This window comes from Ammospiza nelsoni, chromosome 3, assembly GCF_027579445.1.
Source record: "Ammospiza nelsoni isolate bAmmNel1 chromosome 3, bAmmNel1.pri, whole genome shotgun sequence".
Lineage (NCBI taxonomy): Eukaryota > Metazoa > Chordata > Aves > Passeriformes > Passerellidae > Ammospiza > Ammospiza nelsoni.
Genome location: NC_080635.1, coordinates 42776760 through 42792116, shown reverse-complemented (window position 1 = coordinate 42792116; position 15357 = coordinate 42776760). Strand labels below are relative to the sequence as shown.

At 45.2% G+C, this 15357-nt stretch overlaps 1 protein-coding gene across 1 annotated transcript in view; it reads right to left on the bottom strand.

The window, feature by feature from the left end:
• Nucleotides 1-7057: 7057 nt before the first annotated feature.
• Nucleotides 7058-15357, bottom strand: part of PGBD5 (piggyBac transposable element derived 5) — a 68175-nt gene continuing 59875 nt past the window's right edge. The window contains exon 7 of the mRNA XM_059469153.1: nt 7058-14948. Coding sequence (XP_059325136.1) covers nt 14753-14948 — 196 coding nt within the window. The 3' untranslated portion in view covers nt 7058-14752. The remainder of the gene's footprint in view (nt 14949-15357) is intronic.

Here is a 15357-nt window from a genome sequence, read left to right as displayed (position 1 = left end):
ATTTTGTATTTTATTGTGAATAGCAGTTTAGTGCCTTTGGGGACCAAGTTCTACATGATTTTAAGAATTTTATTCCTATCCAAAACTGCCACAGAAATCTGCCCATAGAATTTGCATTTTCAATAGTCTTTTAGGCAGAGGATGGCATCTTTGACATTCTGGTGTCTTTTCATTGCATGAGTCCCTGAGGACAGTCTTTGAGAGCTTCTGAAGAAAACAGGTTATATAGAGTTCTGAAAGCTTGCCATGGGATTCACAATTAGCCTGGATGCAAAGCTCTTTGTGCTGCATTTGAATTTTGACCTTCATTATCAGTGCGTGGGGAAAGGCTTGTATGAGCTTCTGGAGATCCTCACCTGGCACAGAGGAGGTCCTGGCTCAAGGTGGGGCACCCTGGGCTCCATTGCTGGAGAAATTGTGACCAAAAGGGCAGGTGGCTTTTGTCCCTGGGAACCCCTGCACTGTGGGACTGGTTGGAACCAGCCCTGGTGTTTTGGCTCATGCCAGTGCTCTGGTACTTCTGTGATCCACGTTGTATGGGTTAAACTCTTCCTGGTCATGAAGCTGAAGATGTGCCCAGCCTGTGTGGAGCAGAGCTGAGCCTGGCAGGAGTGAGCAATGCCCTTGTAGCAATGACCCTCGGATGACTTTCCAGGAAGATTAAAAAAAAAAGAATAGGAAAAGCATTCACTTATATAGATTTGGCCAAATAAAAAGCCATTTCAGGGGGGACACAAAGGGTGAGCCCAAATCCATATGAGTGGAAGGTGACCTTTGTCCTGCTTGCTTCAATTCTGGCTTTGCCTGAAGGCCTGTACTGGAGGAGGCATGGAGCCAGCCTGGCTCCCTGTGCCTGCACAGGCTGGAGCAGGAGTAGCCACAAACAGTGCTGCTGCTCCTGCTGTTGTGTAAGAGCTCTGTTGTTGTGCTGGTGCTCTCTGCTGGGGCAGGGGAGGTTACCTGCCCCTCACAGGAAAGATTTCTGGTGTGAGTTGCACATACAAAAAAAGCAGTCTGAGCCCAAGGTATTCCCAGAGAAAATGCTTGTCTGTGCAGGATGGTTATTTCTGTGTCCATCTATGCATCCCACCCCACTGCTGTTTTGTCTGTGGGAAATGTCCTTCCCTTTCCCAGCAGATGGACTTGGCTTCCCCTGTGGGGTAGGATCAGAGTCGTGCATCCTCTTGGCAGCTCTCTTTCTTTGACTGGGTGCCCTGGAGCATGAATTTCCTTAGGAAAGCCAGAGATGGCAGCAAGACAAGTTTTCTGCCAGTTCCCTTGTTCCAGTTTCCTCCTTTTGGCAGAACAGGATTGGATTTTCTTTCTCACTATTATTATGGGCTGCAAAGAAGAGCTCTTAAATTAGCCCTGAGGAGGTGGAAGGGTAGAGGAATCGCTGTGGGGAGTTTGGTCTGACGCATGTAATAAGCACAAGCTCTGCCTGATTCGACTGATGAACCCTGTCATGGGCACAGCCCTCTCCCCAGTTTGTTTTTGTTGTTTTAATTAACTTTTGGCAGCCATGCCAAATGCAACTCCCACACCTTTCCCAACCACTGCTGCAATGGTACAGTGAAGTTCTTTGGCCACAGCTTGGCTTGGGGGGCTTGGGTCCATCCAAGCAGGCTCCTGTGAAACTCAAGGCTGGTGTGAAAGTGCCTAAATATCCCCCAATATGATCCTTTATCCCCTTTTCCTAAAATACTCCTGGATCCACCTTCTCCCCACTGCTTTGAGCAGCTCAGAGTCTGACAGCTCTGCTGCTCTTCCCACTTCTTTGGGACACTGGTGCACTGTGTGGCCAGAGATGCTCCTGCTGGGAAGGCAGAGTTGGGCTCTTCAGCCACCCAGCGTGGATGTGCACCCATGGGGATACAGATCCAGCATGTGTGACACTGGCCCTGTTACCAGAGCCTCTGAAGGCTGTCCTTCTCTAGGAGAGACTTCTCATCAGCCCCAGGGGCTGTGGAGCAGCTGCACTGCTCTGGCTTGAGGGGACAGACACCCTGGAGCACCTCAGCTGGTGGGGAGGGGAGGGAGGGCAGCACACAAACCCCATCAGTGCCCTGCAGCATCCTTGGGCAAAGCAGGATTTGGGTCACCTGCCTAGGGAGCGGTTTGTGCTCTGCTGACTGCCTCTATCACACAGGCCTGAGGTGCTGACAGGAGAGAAGGGCAACTTTTGAACCTCAACTATAACTTCCTTTGACTTCAGATGAAGTGTTATGGCTTGCTTTCAGTGAGGGAAGGGAGCCTTGCAGCCATCCATATTTACAGAAACCTGCCCTAAGAAGGTGGAGCTGCTCATGCATCCCTGGGTGCTTCAGCCTTTGCGTGGGGCCCCAGAGAGCAGCAGCCACATCACATCTCATCCACTGCGGATTTTCATTATCCACATGAAAAACTGGGTTAAGCTACCTCAGGCAAAAAGAAATCCTGCAGGCTGCTGTGAGGCTGTCACTGCTGGAGAGGCTCTGGCAGCTGGGAAAGGGCACTGCTTTCGTGCAACAATGAACCTCACCCTGCTAGAAATAGCTCCTCGAAAAGAAATACAGGAAAGTCCTCTCACTCCCTTTCTGTTGCATTTTCTCCTTGCAGGTAGCAGGAAAGCCATTTGGTTATCTGCAGCACAGGAGCAGAGCTGGTTGGGACCAGGGGCCATAAAACCAATGAGGCAAAAGGTAGGGTGAGCACATGGGGAGCAGAGTAGGGTCTGGCATGTCTGGTGGTTAAACCTGTTGCACAGGCATGAGGCAGGGTCCCACCCAAGGGATGCCAGACAGCATTTCCAGCTCCCTGGGTTTGGGCTGTGACAGGCCAGCTCCCTTGCAGCCCAATGGTGTTTGGCATCTGCTCCCCCTCACTCAGAGGGAGCCTGGTCATCAGCCCTGTGGGCTGCTCTTTGGGGAAGCAATCAGGGAAGAGTCCCTCCCAGTGCCTGCTAGCTGTTCAAGATCTGTGATTTACCACTGGCCAGCTCAGCCACCACTCTATCTTGAAATTTGGTGGTGAGGCTACCAGAAAAATCACGAGAAACAGATCATATATGCTGGCCTGTGGAAAAAAGTTCCTGAATTTGTTTTGCTTCTCACACATGAGCAACAGAAAGCTGTTGCTGGCAGCCACTGAATCCACTTGAATGTCTGTGCTTTGTGTGTGTTTGTGTGTACTTGCCCCAGGCCAGGGGAGCTTTTTTTGTTCAAAAAAGCAGCTTCTAAAATCACTGTATTGCACCATACATTGAAATTGGCTGCTGTCATCTCAGGCAAGAGAATGCTGCTGTGCATGGGTGACTGGTTTAAACTGTCTATGGCCAGCTTGTTCCACTGGCCAGGAAAGGGCCACAGATGTTTAACAGCTGGTCTGAGTCCTGCTGAAGTACCTTTCACATCCTCCAGGGCCATCTCAAGCTCCTGGCTGCAGTAACAGGTTTTCTTCATTAAACATGCAAGTATTTCCTCTATTTCAGTAAATTTATTAAACCTAACTTGCAGCATTTAATAGCACTACTTGCTCAGCCTGGCTGCAAACTGTGGGTGATCATCCGTGACCAATTTCATAAATACTTGACATTACCTGGTGTCTGGAAAGACAAACTGTGGAACTCTGCAGTGGCACTTGGCAAATTGCTTTTCTGAACAGAGCAACACTCTACCTGTTCAATGTTAATTACAGGACAGGAGTGAAAAAAATGTGATTATCTGAACACAGAAACACTCTGCTGATGTTCTGCCAAGCTACTTGTTGGGATGCCTCTCTCCCACCCAGTATCAGAAGTAGCTGTGTGTTTTAGGTAGTGGTGAGTTGTTGGGCACTGTAATGGAGAGGACTGAAAAGAGATGAATTGGGATGTCAAGGAGAAGAGCAGCACACATACTCTGGAGGAACACCAGCAGGTACAGAATTACATTTCTCTTTGCAAGTGTTGGATGGGGCTTTTCCTCTGTGGCTGGGTGCAAATACAATTGCTTCTGCTTGGAGACTGACTTTTCCAGTGCATATGTCCAACATATAACTATGCCTATTAATTCATGTGTTTGTCTTTATCTCCAACAGTTTCAATCTGAAAAGGCTGGGATACTGATAGACTAGTAGGCAATGAACTTTCCCAGTTCCTGACAGTGATTTGCAATTTATTCTAGTGTGGCTGCCTGCAGATGCTAGTCTTATTCACAGCAAATAAATGTCTCTCCCCTCCCTGCTTTCCCTCAAACCTTTCCATTTTTGGGGGATTATTATTTGGCATCATTTTGGCTGACTGTTTCTAAATTTTGTATGAGTCCAGGAGAAATGGAAGAGGTTTGCTGTGCTGTCTCCTCAAAGGCTTTGAGACAATGTTGCCATCTTAAATCCTGCCTTGTTGCCCCTGGGGAGTCTGAATCTGGCAGGAGGAATATCTAGCATTTCTTTTAAGGTTGCAGTCCAGCCCTGAGCCATAGAAGTGGAAAAAGGAGCATGTTTTGGCTATGGCACCTCGGTGTCTTCACACTACAGTTGGTGCCAGCTGCAATGTCTGCACTGCGGGAAGTGAGTCTGTCTGCTCAGGGGAGATGATGCTTATCCAAGTTTGTGGATTGCCAATTCCCCCTGAACCTGAGAACGTCCACTGCTGCTGCTCTTGCTTCTTTGATGAAGGACAGACTGCAGATTCCCAGGCAAAATCTGTGACAGGAAACATAATCTGCAAAAAGAGCTGTAGTAAAATACATGAATCCCATATCAGTATCGCTGGTGCAGGTGTTCTGAAGAATCCTGCCCAAGCCCTCACCTGGGGAAGTGGGAATATCAGAGAAGTGAGAGAGGTTTCTGGTTTCTCAATTCCCATCACCTTTTGTGTATTGATTTCTTAAACTCTCATTCCCAAGACAGAACTGTGGCTGTGCAGTAATCTAAGGGAACTGCTGCATGGAGACTGTCTCTAAAAAGAGAGGGGAGATAGCTTTGCTTTGCAGGGGTCTGATGAGATGCCATTCATTACTGTCTGTAAAGTGCTTTTTCAAATCTCGGGTGAGGGTGCTTTAGGAGAGTCTGTGCTTTGAGTTGCTGACAGCTGGGGGTGTCCTTCTCTGCAGTGTCTGTGAGGTGGCAGCTTTATTCTCTCTGTTCCTCTCTGGAGACAGAGGGACAAGTGGAACAGGATATTGGAAAACACTGCAAAAGGGCATGTTACGTTTGGCTTAATTAATAAAGACCATGTTGTTGGAATTAATTGCTAATTCTCCTGAAAATAATTTCACAGGAGATTGAGTTACTGTAGGCCCTGGCCTGATCTGAGTGGATGGCAATGTTGTAAATGACAGCACCAAGGTAACGTGTGTGTCTGTGTCGATCAGATCCTGGGTTTCATAATTTCATAAATTAAATTCCTTCTTTTATTCAATTAGTGTACTAAAGACGATTTGCATTGCTTATTGTGCCTCTGATGGCGTGGCCTGATCAGACACAGCGCTAGCTCAGGTCACAGCACATCCAGGGAACAAAGTGCTGTGCTGCTGGGGGCGACTCCGCAGCCATGCCAGGGAACAAGGAGAAACCCTCCTTTGCTTTATGGCACAGCTGCACTCTCAGCTGGTGTGTTGCTGCTGTCCCTGCAGGGGCCTGTAATCCTCTCCTGGTGCCTCCTGCTGTGTGTGCCCAGGGAATGATGCAGAGAGGCTCCCGTGCGGGGCTGTTCCCGTCCCAGGGAGCCCTGCTCTGAGCGAGGTCATGCTGATCCATCACCCTGACGGTGCACCCACACATTTCCAGGCTCTGCACTCCTTTGGGATGAGCCAGCCCCCACGCTGAGCTGCAGGCACGCAGGGGTTTGATTGCTCCTTCAGCATGGATGTGGCGTCTCACAGCAGAAACTCGTGAGTTCCTCCCCTGCTGCTCAGCAGTGACTGCTGCGGTGCAAAAAACACGCAGCAAAGGGGAAAAGGAGCCTGTTTCTTGTGTGAAGGGGACAGACTGTCTTTCAAACCAGCATTAAAAAGGGCTGCCAATGCAGCTACTTACATGTTGAAAAGGTTTCTGAGATCTTGGCTGTGTTGAACAGCCAGAATCTCTTGTGTCCCCTTTTGTGATACTAAGCAATTTCACAAAAATAGTCTCTGATGGACTGGGTCCATAAAGACATCAAATAGGTCAAGGGGATTGTTGCTGGTTGCTTCTGTTAATGTTTTCTTTTCCCTGGAATTCTGGCTTTTTCTTAGTACAGCTTAGGTGCAAACTAAATTCCTTCATGTGGAAAATCCAAGATGCTATGAAGAAACACCCTGAGCAAATCAGACAAATCTGAGCAAACCAGACATGGCAGCCCGACAGAGCCTGGCCAGAGGTCAGTGTTGAGCCACACTCACACACCTGGAATGCTGGGCAGCCTGGTCCCAGTGGAGCCTTTGCAGCCAGGGGAAATGAGGGACACAAGGCATGGGGGACTCCTTTATTGTGGCTGCTGGCAAAGACCGACTGTAACCCCACTCCTGTGTTCTTGCAAGGCTTCTGCTGCCTTGTGGAATAAGGTTTAAACCAGGTCCTAGCAACTTGCTGACCTGGAGCTGTGAAACAGCAGCCATCTGCAGATCACACATGCCTGATTTTTCCTGCAAATGCCACTCATGTGGCATGCAGGTCATGGGTTTGGTGGGTACCACTGGTGGTACAGACAATGCTCACCAGGAAGAGCCAGAGCAGTGAGGGCAAAGGGCTGGTTCTGTTCAGCGTTGATATTTGAGAGCTGGGACAGCTCTCCCTGTCCTTGTGTCCGCCCTGCTCTGCCCTGAGGTGCCTGTCAGGGTCAGAATGGCATGGCAGGGGGAGACAATGGTCCCCTTTCCTATGTCTGTGTGCTGACTACACTGAAAGGCTTTTTCAAGTCAATTTTTTCTAAAGAAAATGCCTTTGTCCCCAGTGGCTGGACAGAGATGGGAGGTTTATGTTTCTGATGGTCTTAGAGTGTGAACCTGTAACTTATCTTGCAGGATATTCTCTACATCCTTTCACTTAGGCACCCAGAGCATGACCAAACATCTTCCCCACATATTTCAGAAAAGAACAAGACAGGAAAAGCAACGGGTAATATATCTGACTGTATTTCAAAGTTGTTGATTGTAAACAAACTTTGTTGAAGAAATAAAATCACATGACAAGATATCAGAGTGATACTATAAATCAATTTTGTTATTGTTGCCACACTTCACATTTTTGGAACTCGGAATTCAGCTTATGGTGTACAAAATTTGTAAAAATTTATTGCAAGCGTGCCTTTGTGTAGAACAAAACTGGTGTCACAAAAGTAGTTCCCTGTCCCATGCAGAAACACAGCTGTGTGTCTCTTACTGTGAAGAGGTCACACACCTGCATTTCCTGAAAGACTTGGCTGTTATAAAATTGGTCTGAGAAGATTTTTAAAAAGAAAAAAAAAAAAATTTGCAGTGTATATTTTACCTCTGTAATTTATGCTTTCAACAGAAATCTTCAGAATTATAAAGAATATGGAATTTGCAACAGAACCGCAGCTGCTGATGGTGTGAGCACAGCCCAGTGGTCTCGAAAGCACTCAGCCTGCTAAGGCCCATCTTCACAAGTGGAACTGTCACTGCATTTGATGGAATGTAAGTTGCACACATTGAAAAATAAATGAAAACAAAATGTCAATGGGGAGACTCCTTCTCCAGAATCCCCATTGTTCCTGTTTCTAGTGTGGTGCTTCCACAGTCTGTAGCTTCCATGCTGTGCTGACATGCAGCAGTGCTGTGACTCCAAGGCTGACGACTACGGAACACGTATAGCCTAAGGAAAGGCATGGAGTGAGGCAGGGATGTAGCCAAAGCAGGGTTTGTGTCACTCAATAAGCTGTGCAGACTGGTTATGTTAAACATCAGCCTTTTCTTTAATTCAAAGGCAGCAGGAGAGGGGGATATACATGCTGGAATGATGAGAGTTAGAAGGGATCACGTGGCTCCTCTCTCTACATGTGCCCATCCTCTGAATTTTCTTCTGCCTTCTCAAACCCACTGTTGAACTCCTCCCTGTGTCTGTGTCTACATCCCTCCATGCTGATTAGCCACACCTTCACAGGACCAGAATAATCGCTGGCATAAACCTGAGTTTTGTTATCTCTGATACCAACCCCAGACCATGGGATCAAACTATTTTTTTTATTTCAGTACTGAAATGCCAGGCAAATATTTGGTTTATATCTAGAAGAAAAATCCAGGTGGCAAAATAAGTCAGAGAGACCTGCGAACTGTTTTCCATCAAATGAGCAACTATGTTTCACAGAGACATGCAAATTGTTCAGCAGTCGTGTTTTGCAAATGCCTTGACACAGATTATTTGAGAACAAGACCACAAAGTTACTTTGACACAAGTGGGTTGGGGTTCTGGACAGCTGAACCTAGTGTGCTGTGCTTTGCTTTTAAACTTCCAGGCTTATTGAGGGGAACTAGTGGAAACAGGTCAAAATTCTCTGAAGGCCAGAGCACACTGTAAATACTTGAAGTGTGAAAGCATTTGCCAGAGTGTTTATTTTAGAAACAGAGTTGCAAGGGCTGGCAGCAAACTGCATAGGCCTGGAATTTTCCCTTTCCTAGCAAACCTTCTGAGAGCAACTTGACTATGAAGTCTGCTTGTCCAAGGAGCTTGGATTGCAAACTGTGATCTTGTGTCTCCCCGGCTTTTTTCCCCCGTCAGGTCCTGCCCGTCATGGTCATGCAGCACAGCACGACAGTCCTCTCCCTCCGGGTTCCTCACCCAGGGCCCCCAGGCATCCAAGGCTGTTCAGGTACAGCAAATGATGCTCTCCTGGGTCTAGTTTTCACACTGCACATCATGTGGACCACTCTGACATCCAATACAAGCAATTATTACTTCAAAAGAGTGATACAAAAGGGATTTATCACTTAAGGCCTTTTAGTGATACCTAACAGCTGTTCACCGAACCCATCAGAGTGAAAGGGCTTCAAAAACAAAGCAAAACACAAAGAAAATCCCCAGACCCTGTCAAAGGTCTCTCTATGACAGCAACACAGAGCTGAGGACTATTACAGACATGCCAGCTGGAGCAGTGGGTGTGGTGCTGCTGAAACCTCTTTGGGGTCCATCCAGACCTGCTAGGACAGCACGAATGGGGAAAGCAGACAACACCTTCACAGTGATTGCAATCAGAACAGCCTGCAGAAACAATACCCTGTTTCATCTGAGATCTGCAAAACAGCAGAAAGGACCAGCAGAGCAACATTACAGAAGTAAACTGAAGGGCCAGCTTTGTGCTTTCAACCCTTCCAGACTGACCAAGAACCTGCAGGATGCTTTGGATATGTTCGAAGTGCAAGGAATGAGGGAAGCAAAGGAAAGTGTGCAGCAGGAAGCTTCTCCAGGGCTAGATTTGCAGAGAGGCAAAGCTGTCACTCAGAAGAAGAGGAAGAAATCCTTTTTACAAAGCACAGCTGTTCTCAACTGTTTCCCAGCAGTGAGGTGATGATATGAAGGTGCTACCAGTTCATGATGCTTCTGATGCTTACAAAGGTAAGTTTAGGAAGAGTTGTGACAAGAATGAATATGTATCAAGTAGCACTGATGACAGGCTTGCTTATGAGTAGATGATGTGATGTGCTGGTGCAAGTATCCTAGTTAACAGCAGGCCAAATATATACCTGTTTTGGGTTTAGAGTTCCTTGCCCTTGTGAAACTGTGAACAGGCCTTCGACACTTCAATGTTTTCCTCAGTCAGACTGAGATAAGCTTGTTTTACAAACAGCCAATCTTACATCAGTCCGAGCACAAAGGAAGTGCCATGGCAAACTCCATTACAGAGGTGGATGGAAGACTTCATATTCCATCTAAGCCTCAGTGACTTTTCTTAACTCAGTAATTATTTGTCTGAATTTCACATTGATTACTGGGCTATTGCAGGGCTTCAGATTTTCCATATATCTAAGTTCCTCTAGGCTTGTTGGGCTCCTACATTTTATCAAACTGTCTCTTACCTTTAGTGCAATTTGGTTTTAACTCATGCTAGCCTGTATGAAGGAACCTGTGCTAAGTGCCACAGCCCTTACTTAGGGGGAAATTATATTTGGCATACTTTCATTTCTAGTTAGGAAAAGTGCTTTTGAACAAGAACCAAGTCATTGAAAACATAGAACATGGTATTAATTAGCAGGAGAGCAAACTCCACTTTGCAGTTTCATCACCCCCCTTATCTGTGCTGTGCCTTGGTGTCTGGTAGGAAAGGAAAAGCTGTGATAAGCTAATGATGTCTCATGAGTGCTGAGGTTGTTACAACACTTTGCAATCCTTGCTTGGAAAGTACCAGAGATGCACAGAATTATCAGAGCAGCATAATCCCCCAGTCCCCCCCTTGTCAGTGGAATCAGCACTGCCACAAGGGGACTAAGGAATGGAAGAATGAGATACTGGAGGTTTCTTTCACTACTCACTAACTCAAGACAGATTTCTAAATAACTGTTAGAAAGAAAGTAACATCTTTGGGGGGAAAAAAAGGCCACAGAAATATATCTGGAGGTAAAGAACAGGAATGCTGTTTTTGAGTTGCTAAATTCAATTTTCTCTAGAAATTACCTGAAGAAAAAAAAGTTGTACTTCTATAAATTATGATTCCTAGACTATTTGTATATAGAAAGGTTGGGGATAGAGACTAGAAACAGAAAATGGAGATGAGATTTCTTTAAATTGTGCCCTATTGTCAAGTGTACAGATAGACTGAAGTAAAAAGTGGCAGAATTCCTGCAAGCCCTTGAAGCATTTTTCAACAGAGACAACAGTGGAAACCACTTCCGAGTGGCTTCTAAGCTCTGGCAAGTGTGGCATTACACACTGGGAAAAGAAATGTTTTCCAAGAATGGATCGTGGCATGACAGACATTTCCTGAAAGTAGTGTGCATAGAAGGTGGTTGGTATGTCCTACTGATGGTCTCGGTTCTTTGAAATAAAGTTTGCATACCATGAACAAGTAATTATCGGTTCTTAGAAGTACAGTTCTAAACAAGTAAGTATCAGTTTTTAGAATGTCAGTGAAAATTCAATTAAGCAGGAGAGAAAGGAGCTATGCTGTGCTCCCTTCACTACTTCAGTGTTGAACTTCTTTTTTTTTTTCCTGAAAAAGTTTAGAGACATTCCTCTGTGACTTGGTTGGCATTTCGACTGCATTTTACCTACTGCTAAGTTCTCAGATCTCTTACCCAGATTGTCTTAAGGCTACAAACAAACCAAACTATAACTTCACAAGCTATTGCACAATTAGACACACACACACACACACACTATAACGAGCATCCTTGCACTACTTTGAGACTTTTTCCCCCCCTTTAATTAGGGAGAGGCTTTAATGTTACAAGCAGGTGGGGAACCAAATCTGAGTAAGCCAGTTTGCAGTAAAGGAAATAATCCTGCACAGGCTGAGCTGCAGTTGACAAACTTTAGCCTTTAAAAAATTATTCTATATCTTCCTTAATTACTTTGCCTTGGTTGTAGTAACAGAAAAAGTGCAAGATGCTTCTTCAACAAGGAGAAATCTTCATTTTCCCCAACCCTGTCCACTTCCAGTCAATAAAAGGAGAAGATGAGGGGGAAGAGTCATCTGTAGATATAGACTACACTTTGGTGGCTTTTGCTTGTTGGCTTCAAGAGCCAAAATTCAGATATTTTATACATACAAATATATATAAATATTTTTGCTTACTTATGGAATGTTTGTGCATGATAAGAACAACAGTTCCAAATGATGAGGGATGTTTAAGGCTAAGAAAATGAAATTCATTGCAAAGCTATAATTTTGTTTTCATTTTTCTCCTTTACAAAGGAGACCAAAGCATCTTCCCTGTAATAGCCACTGTGTAATCCCCCGTCAACACCAATTCTAGGGAAAACTACTCAGGACCCAGTCCCTGAGGCAAAAAGGTTGGATCTCATGATTTGAGCTCAAGTAATCCGCATAATTAACTTCATACATTGGTGAAAAATTAAATATTTCAAGGCCTACAGCCATCCAAAAAAAGAAGAGGCATTTTCTGTATGGGATGGCCTAGATCCAGGCCTTTAAGCATACACAGTTATGTAACAATTGGCCAAGGGCTCCAGATTTATCCCAGGGGCTTACAGCGTAGCTGGAGAGTGGTCTGCCTACTCCTCAGAAATGCCAAGTGGCTCCAAGGTGGTCTTGGAAACCATCCCATGTCTGCTGGGGGCATGGGTATCCTGCACATAGCCCAGCATGGCATGGGAGTGTAAGGAAGCCAAACTCTTCATTTAAGCCATCCCATCAGTAAAGTTCCAGCCATACTTTTCCTTACTGCCCCAGTTTCAACTACCATATAAATTTATGGGATATAATGAGCTAGTAGCTACACTTCCTGATCCAATATAGGCTGGCACTGTCTGAAGCAGGGAGCAATAAGAACACTCTGTGAAATTTCCTGAAAAAAAAAGAAAAATATAGGTTTATATTGCTGAACATTTATTTTTCATGCTTCAGGCTAGCTGCTGTCTCCCTTTGAATACTTACAAGACTGACAAGAACCAGCTATCAAACACAGTCTGAAGAGGGGTGGGCTCAGTTCTCTGCAGGGTCAAGAAATTCTGAACTCATCCTTGAGTTCCTGTGCAGCTTGGCATTGTCAAGGGCTAGAGTGGTACAAACCCACCTCCTTCTTTTGTGGTTAGGAGGCCTCAGTGCACAGTTTTGTCCTTTCTCCCATGTTTCCAGGTGGAGATCTTGTGGACTGAGCAGTGAAAAGGATGCTTAGGAATCTTGCTGCTGTTCATTGTGCAGCTGGCAGGCAGAGCAGGATGTGTGGGACAGGCTCCAGGCTGTCCAGAACCACCATGGAGTCAGCCATGGCCAGACCCTTCTCTCCTTGCAACCGGGTGAGATCTGCCTCTAGGTCTATGCCAAACAGTAAGACTTTGGTAGAAACAGAAAGGTGTCAGTGCAAGGATACTCCATGGGCTAGTCATTCATTTACTAACCCCTGCTGGATTCTTCCTCTCTTATTATTTACATGCTATGCATTTGCATGTCATAGAATGATGAAATATGAGGAGTTTGCAAATTTATGTTGGTTACCCTCTACTGCCTCTGGTCAGATAGATGCATGTAACCTGCTAAGATTTACACTGATGAATCAATCATTCACTCCATTCCTCTTGAATCAACTCAAGTCATTCTTTGGGAGTAAAACTTTCAGGCTTGAGTCCTCTAATCAACGTGGTTTCTGCCCTGTAAGTTAATGCAATTCTGTTTGTGCCCATCACTGCTAACCTTCAGAATACAGAGGTTTTTGATGATTGAGTTGTGGATTGAAATCAATAAAGTGTAGAGGGCAGGGTAGTAGTTCCCCTCAGTATTGATTCCCTCGTTTCAATCATACCTCTCTCTCAGCATTTATTTCTGAAACTCCAGTGGCTTTCAGATTCCACGAGCACCAACATGGCCTTGACCATCAGCTCACGATGATGCTTGTCTTCTACAGTGTCACTAGGAACACAAGAACTCTTTGGGCTTGCTCTATTTTAGCAAGGTTTAAGGTTGGTTGCAACTGGACTTCTTTCCTTTTCTAAGACACAATGCTACGTTATTTTGCTAAACATGTAATCTGCTTAATTACAACTACTGTGCCAAGCCCTGAACTCTACCAAAAGGAATTCCTACAGAACACCCCACAGTGATAATGGGAAAACATTGGCTATTAGTGACTTTTTTTCCTGCCAACTGTGCACCAAACAAAATTCTAAAGTGGACCAAAAAGGTCTTGACAGTTACCAAAGAAAAAGCAAGAAATTATTGTTCTTAAAACTTTAACAGTCCATTACATTAGCTTTTTAAGCAACATTTAAGATACAGTTGAAATCAAGAAAAAATCTAGTTGGTATATTTTGATTTCTCACCTGTACACTGACCGTGGCAGTTAAGATGTGAGGCAGTATTACTTACTGGTTTACTCACTGTTAATTACAGTAATTAACAGTAATTAATACGTACAGTGTTAATCACTGTTTGTGTAAAAAAATGTTTCATCATGGTGAAAAAAGAAAATCACTGTAATGTATTTGTCATTTTAAATTCACTAATGTACTTAGTTTCTCCTACTTTTCCTGTGTTCTAACTGGGATCAAATTGTCATTATGTTACATTAATAAAAACAAAGGGAAAAAAAAAAAACCACAGAAAGAAGAAATCATGACTGGTCCTCAGTTCCTGGCTGCCTGCCTGTGAAGGTGGTGTTTGTGCAGAGCCTGCTGCAGTGTCCCTGCTCCGCCTGTCCCAGCGGAGGACAGCAGCAGCGATGGGACGGCAGCCGCGCTCAGCCACAGCCCACGGGGCAGCCGCACGGGCTTGTCCCGGGATTTAGCAACTCCCAGGAAGGTGCAGAGTTTCCTGTAAGGCCCATCTAGGACTGCTGAGCTGTGCCAGCTTCTGACAAGCTCTTGGCCCAAGAGGAACTTTACAAGATGACCCTGTTCAACAAATAGCATTGAGATGACGGCTAATTGAAGTCTGTTTTCGGTGTACAGATTCCCACAGGGCATTCACATATGCAATTTTGTGTCAGCTTTTCCAGTGGCACTTTCTGCATGAGATGTTTACATCCAGCTGATACTAGGAACAAAGTCTGCACCTCTCTAGTGGCATCACTTGGCATTTTTGGATGACAGCACTGGTGGTGTCACAAGTTCCTTGCTTTGCTGCTCCAGGTGTGGTATCTTCTGCTTTCCCTCCAGCCCCTGCCTACGCCACCAAAGCAAAGCATCAATGGGTGGGTGAGGTGTCCTCCAAGCCCAGAAGCTCCTTTACAAGTCTTTCACCAAACTGTGCACGGCTGTACCTTGTCACATGGTAGGCCTCTGACATTTTGTAGAGGATGTAGGCATTATTTATAGCGATGCTGATGGCAAACCAGAACACTTGTTGCCAGGTCTTGTTTGGTTTGTGGGAAATGAAATACCTAAAAGCCAAGAAAAGAGGGGAAAACATTGTTCAGCCAAACAATTGCGGCTGGGATGCAAGAAATCACCCCAAAGATCCTGCAGTCCCAAAGGAGAAGCAGACATGGGACTTAACACCTGGTTTAAGTATTATTTAAAGAAATTTTGTACAACGTATTTGACAGACATTAACAGCAAATTTGCACAATTTTGGACATTTCTGGTAGTATGTAAAAGAGCAGACCTCCTTGCTCTCAGAAGCAAACTTCAGCAATAATCTCACCTCTGTATCACTCCATGTAAATAAGAGTACTGAAAAATATTCCTTGAGCTCACCCATGACAAATATCCTTGTGATAGGAGATGTAGGTCTAAATCCCTTGAATTTGTAACTAAAAAAAAAGCCTCAGTCACATTACATTACAGTCT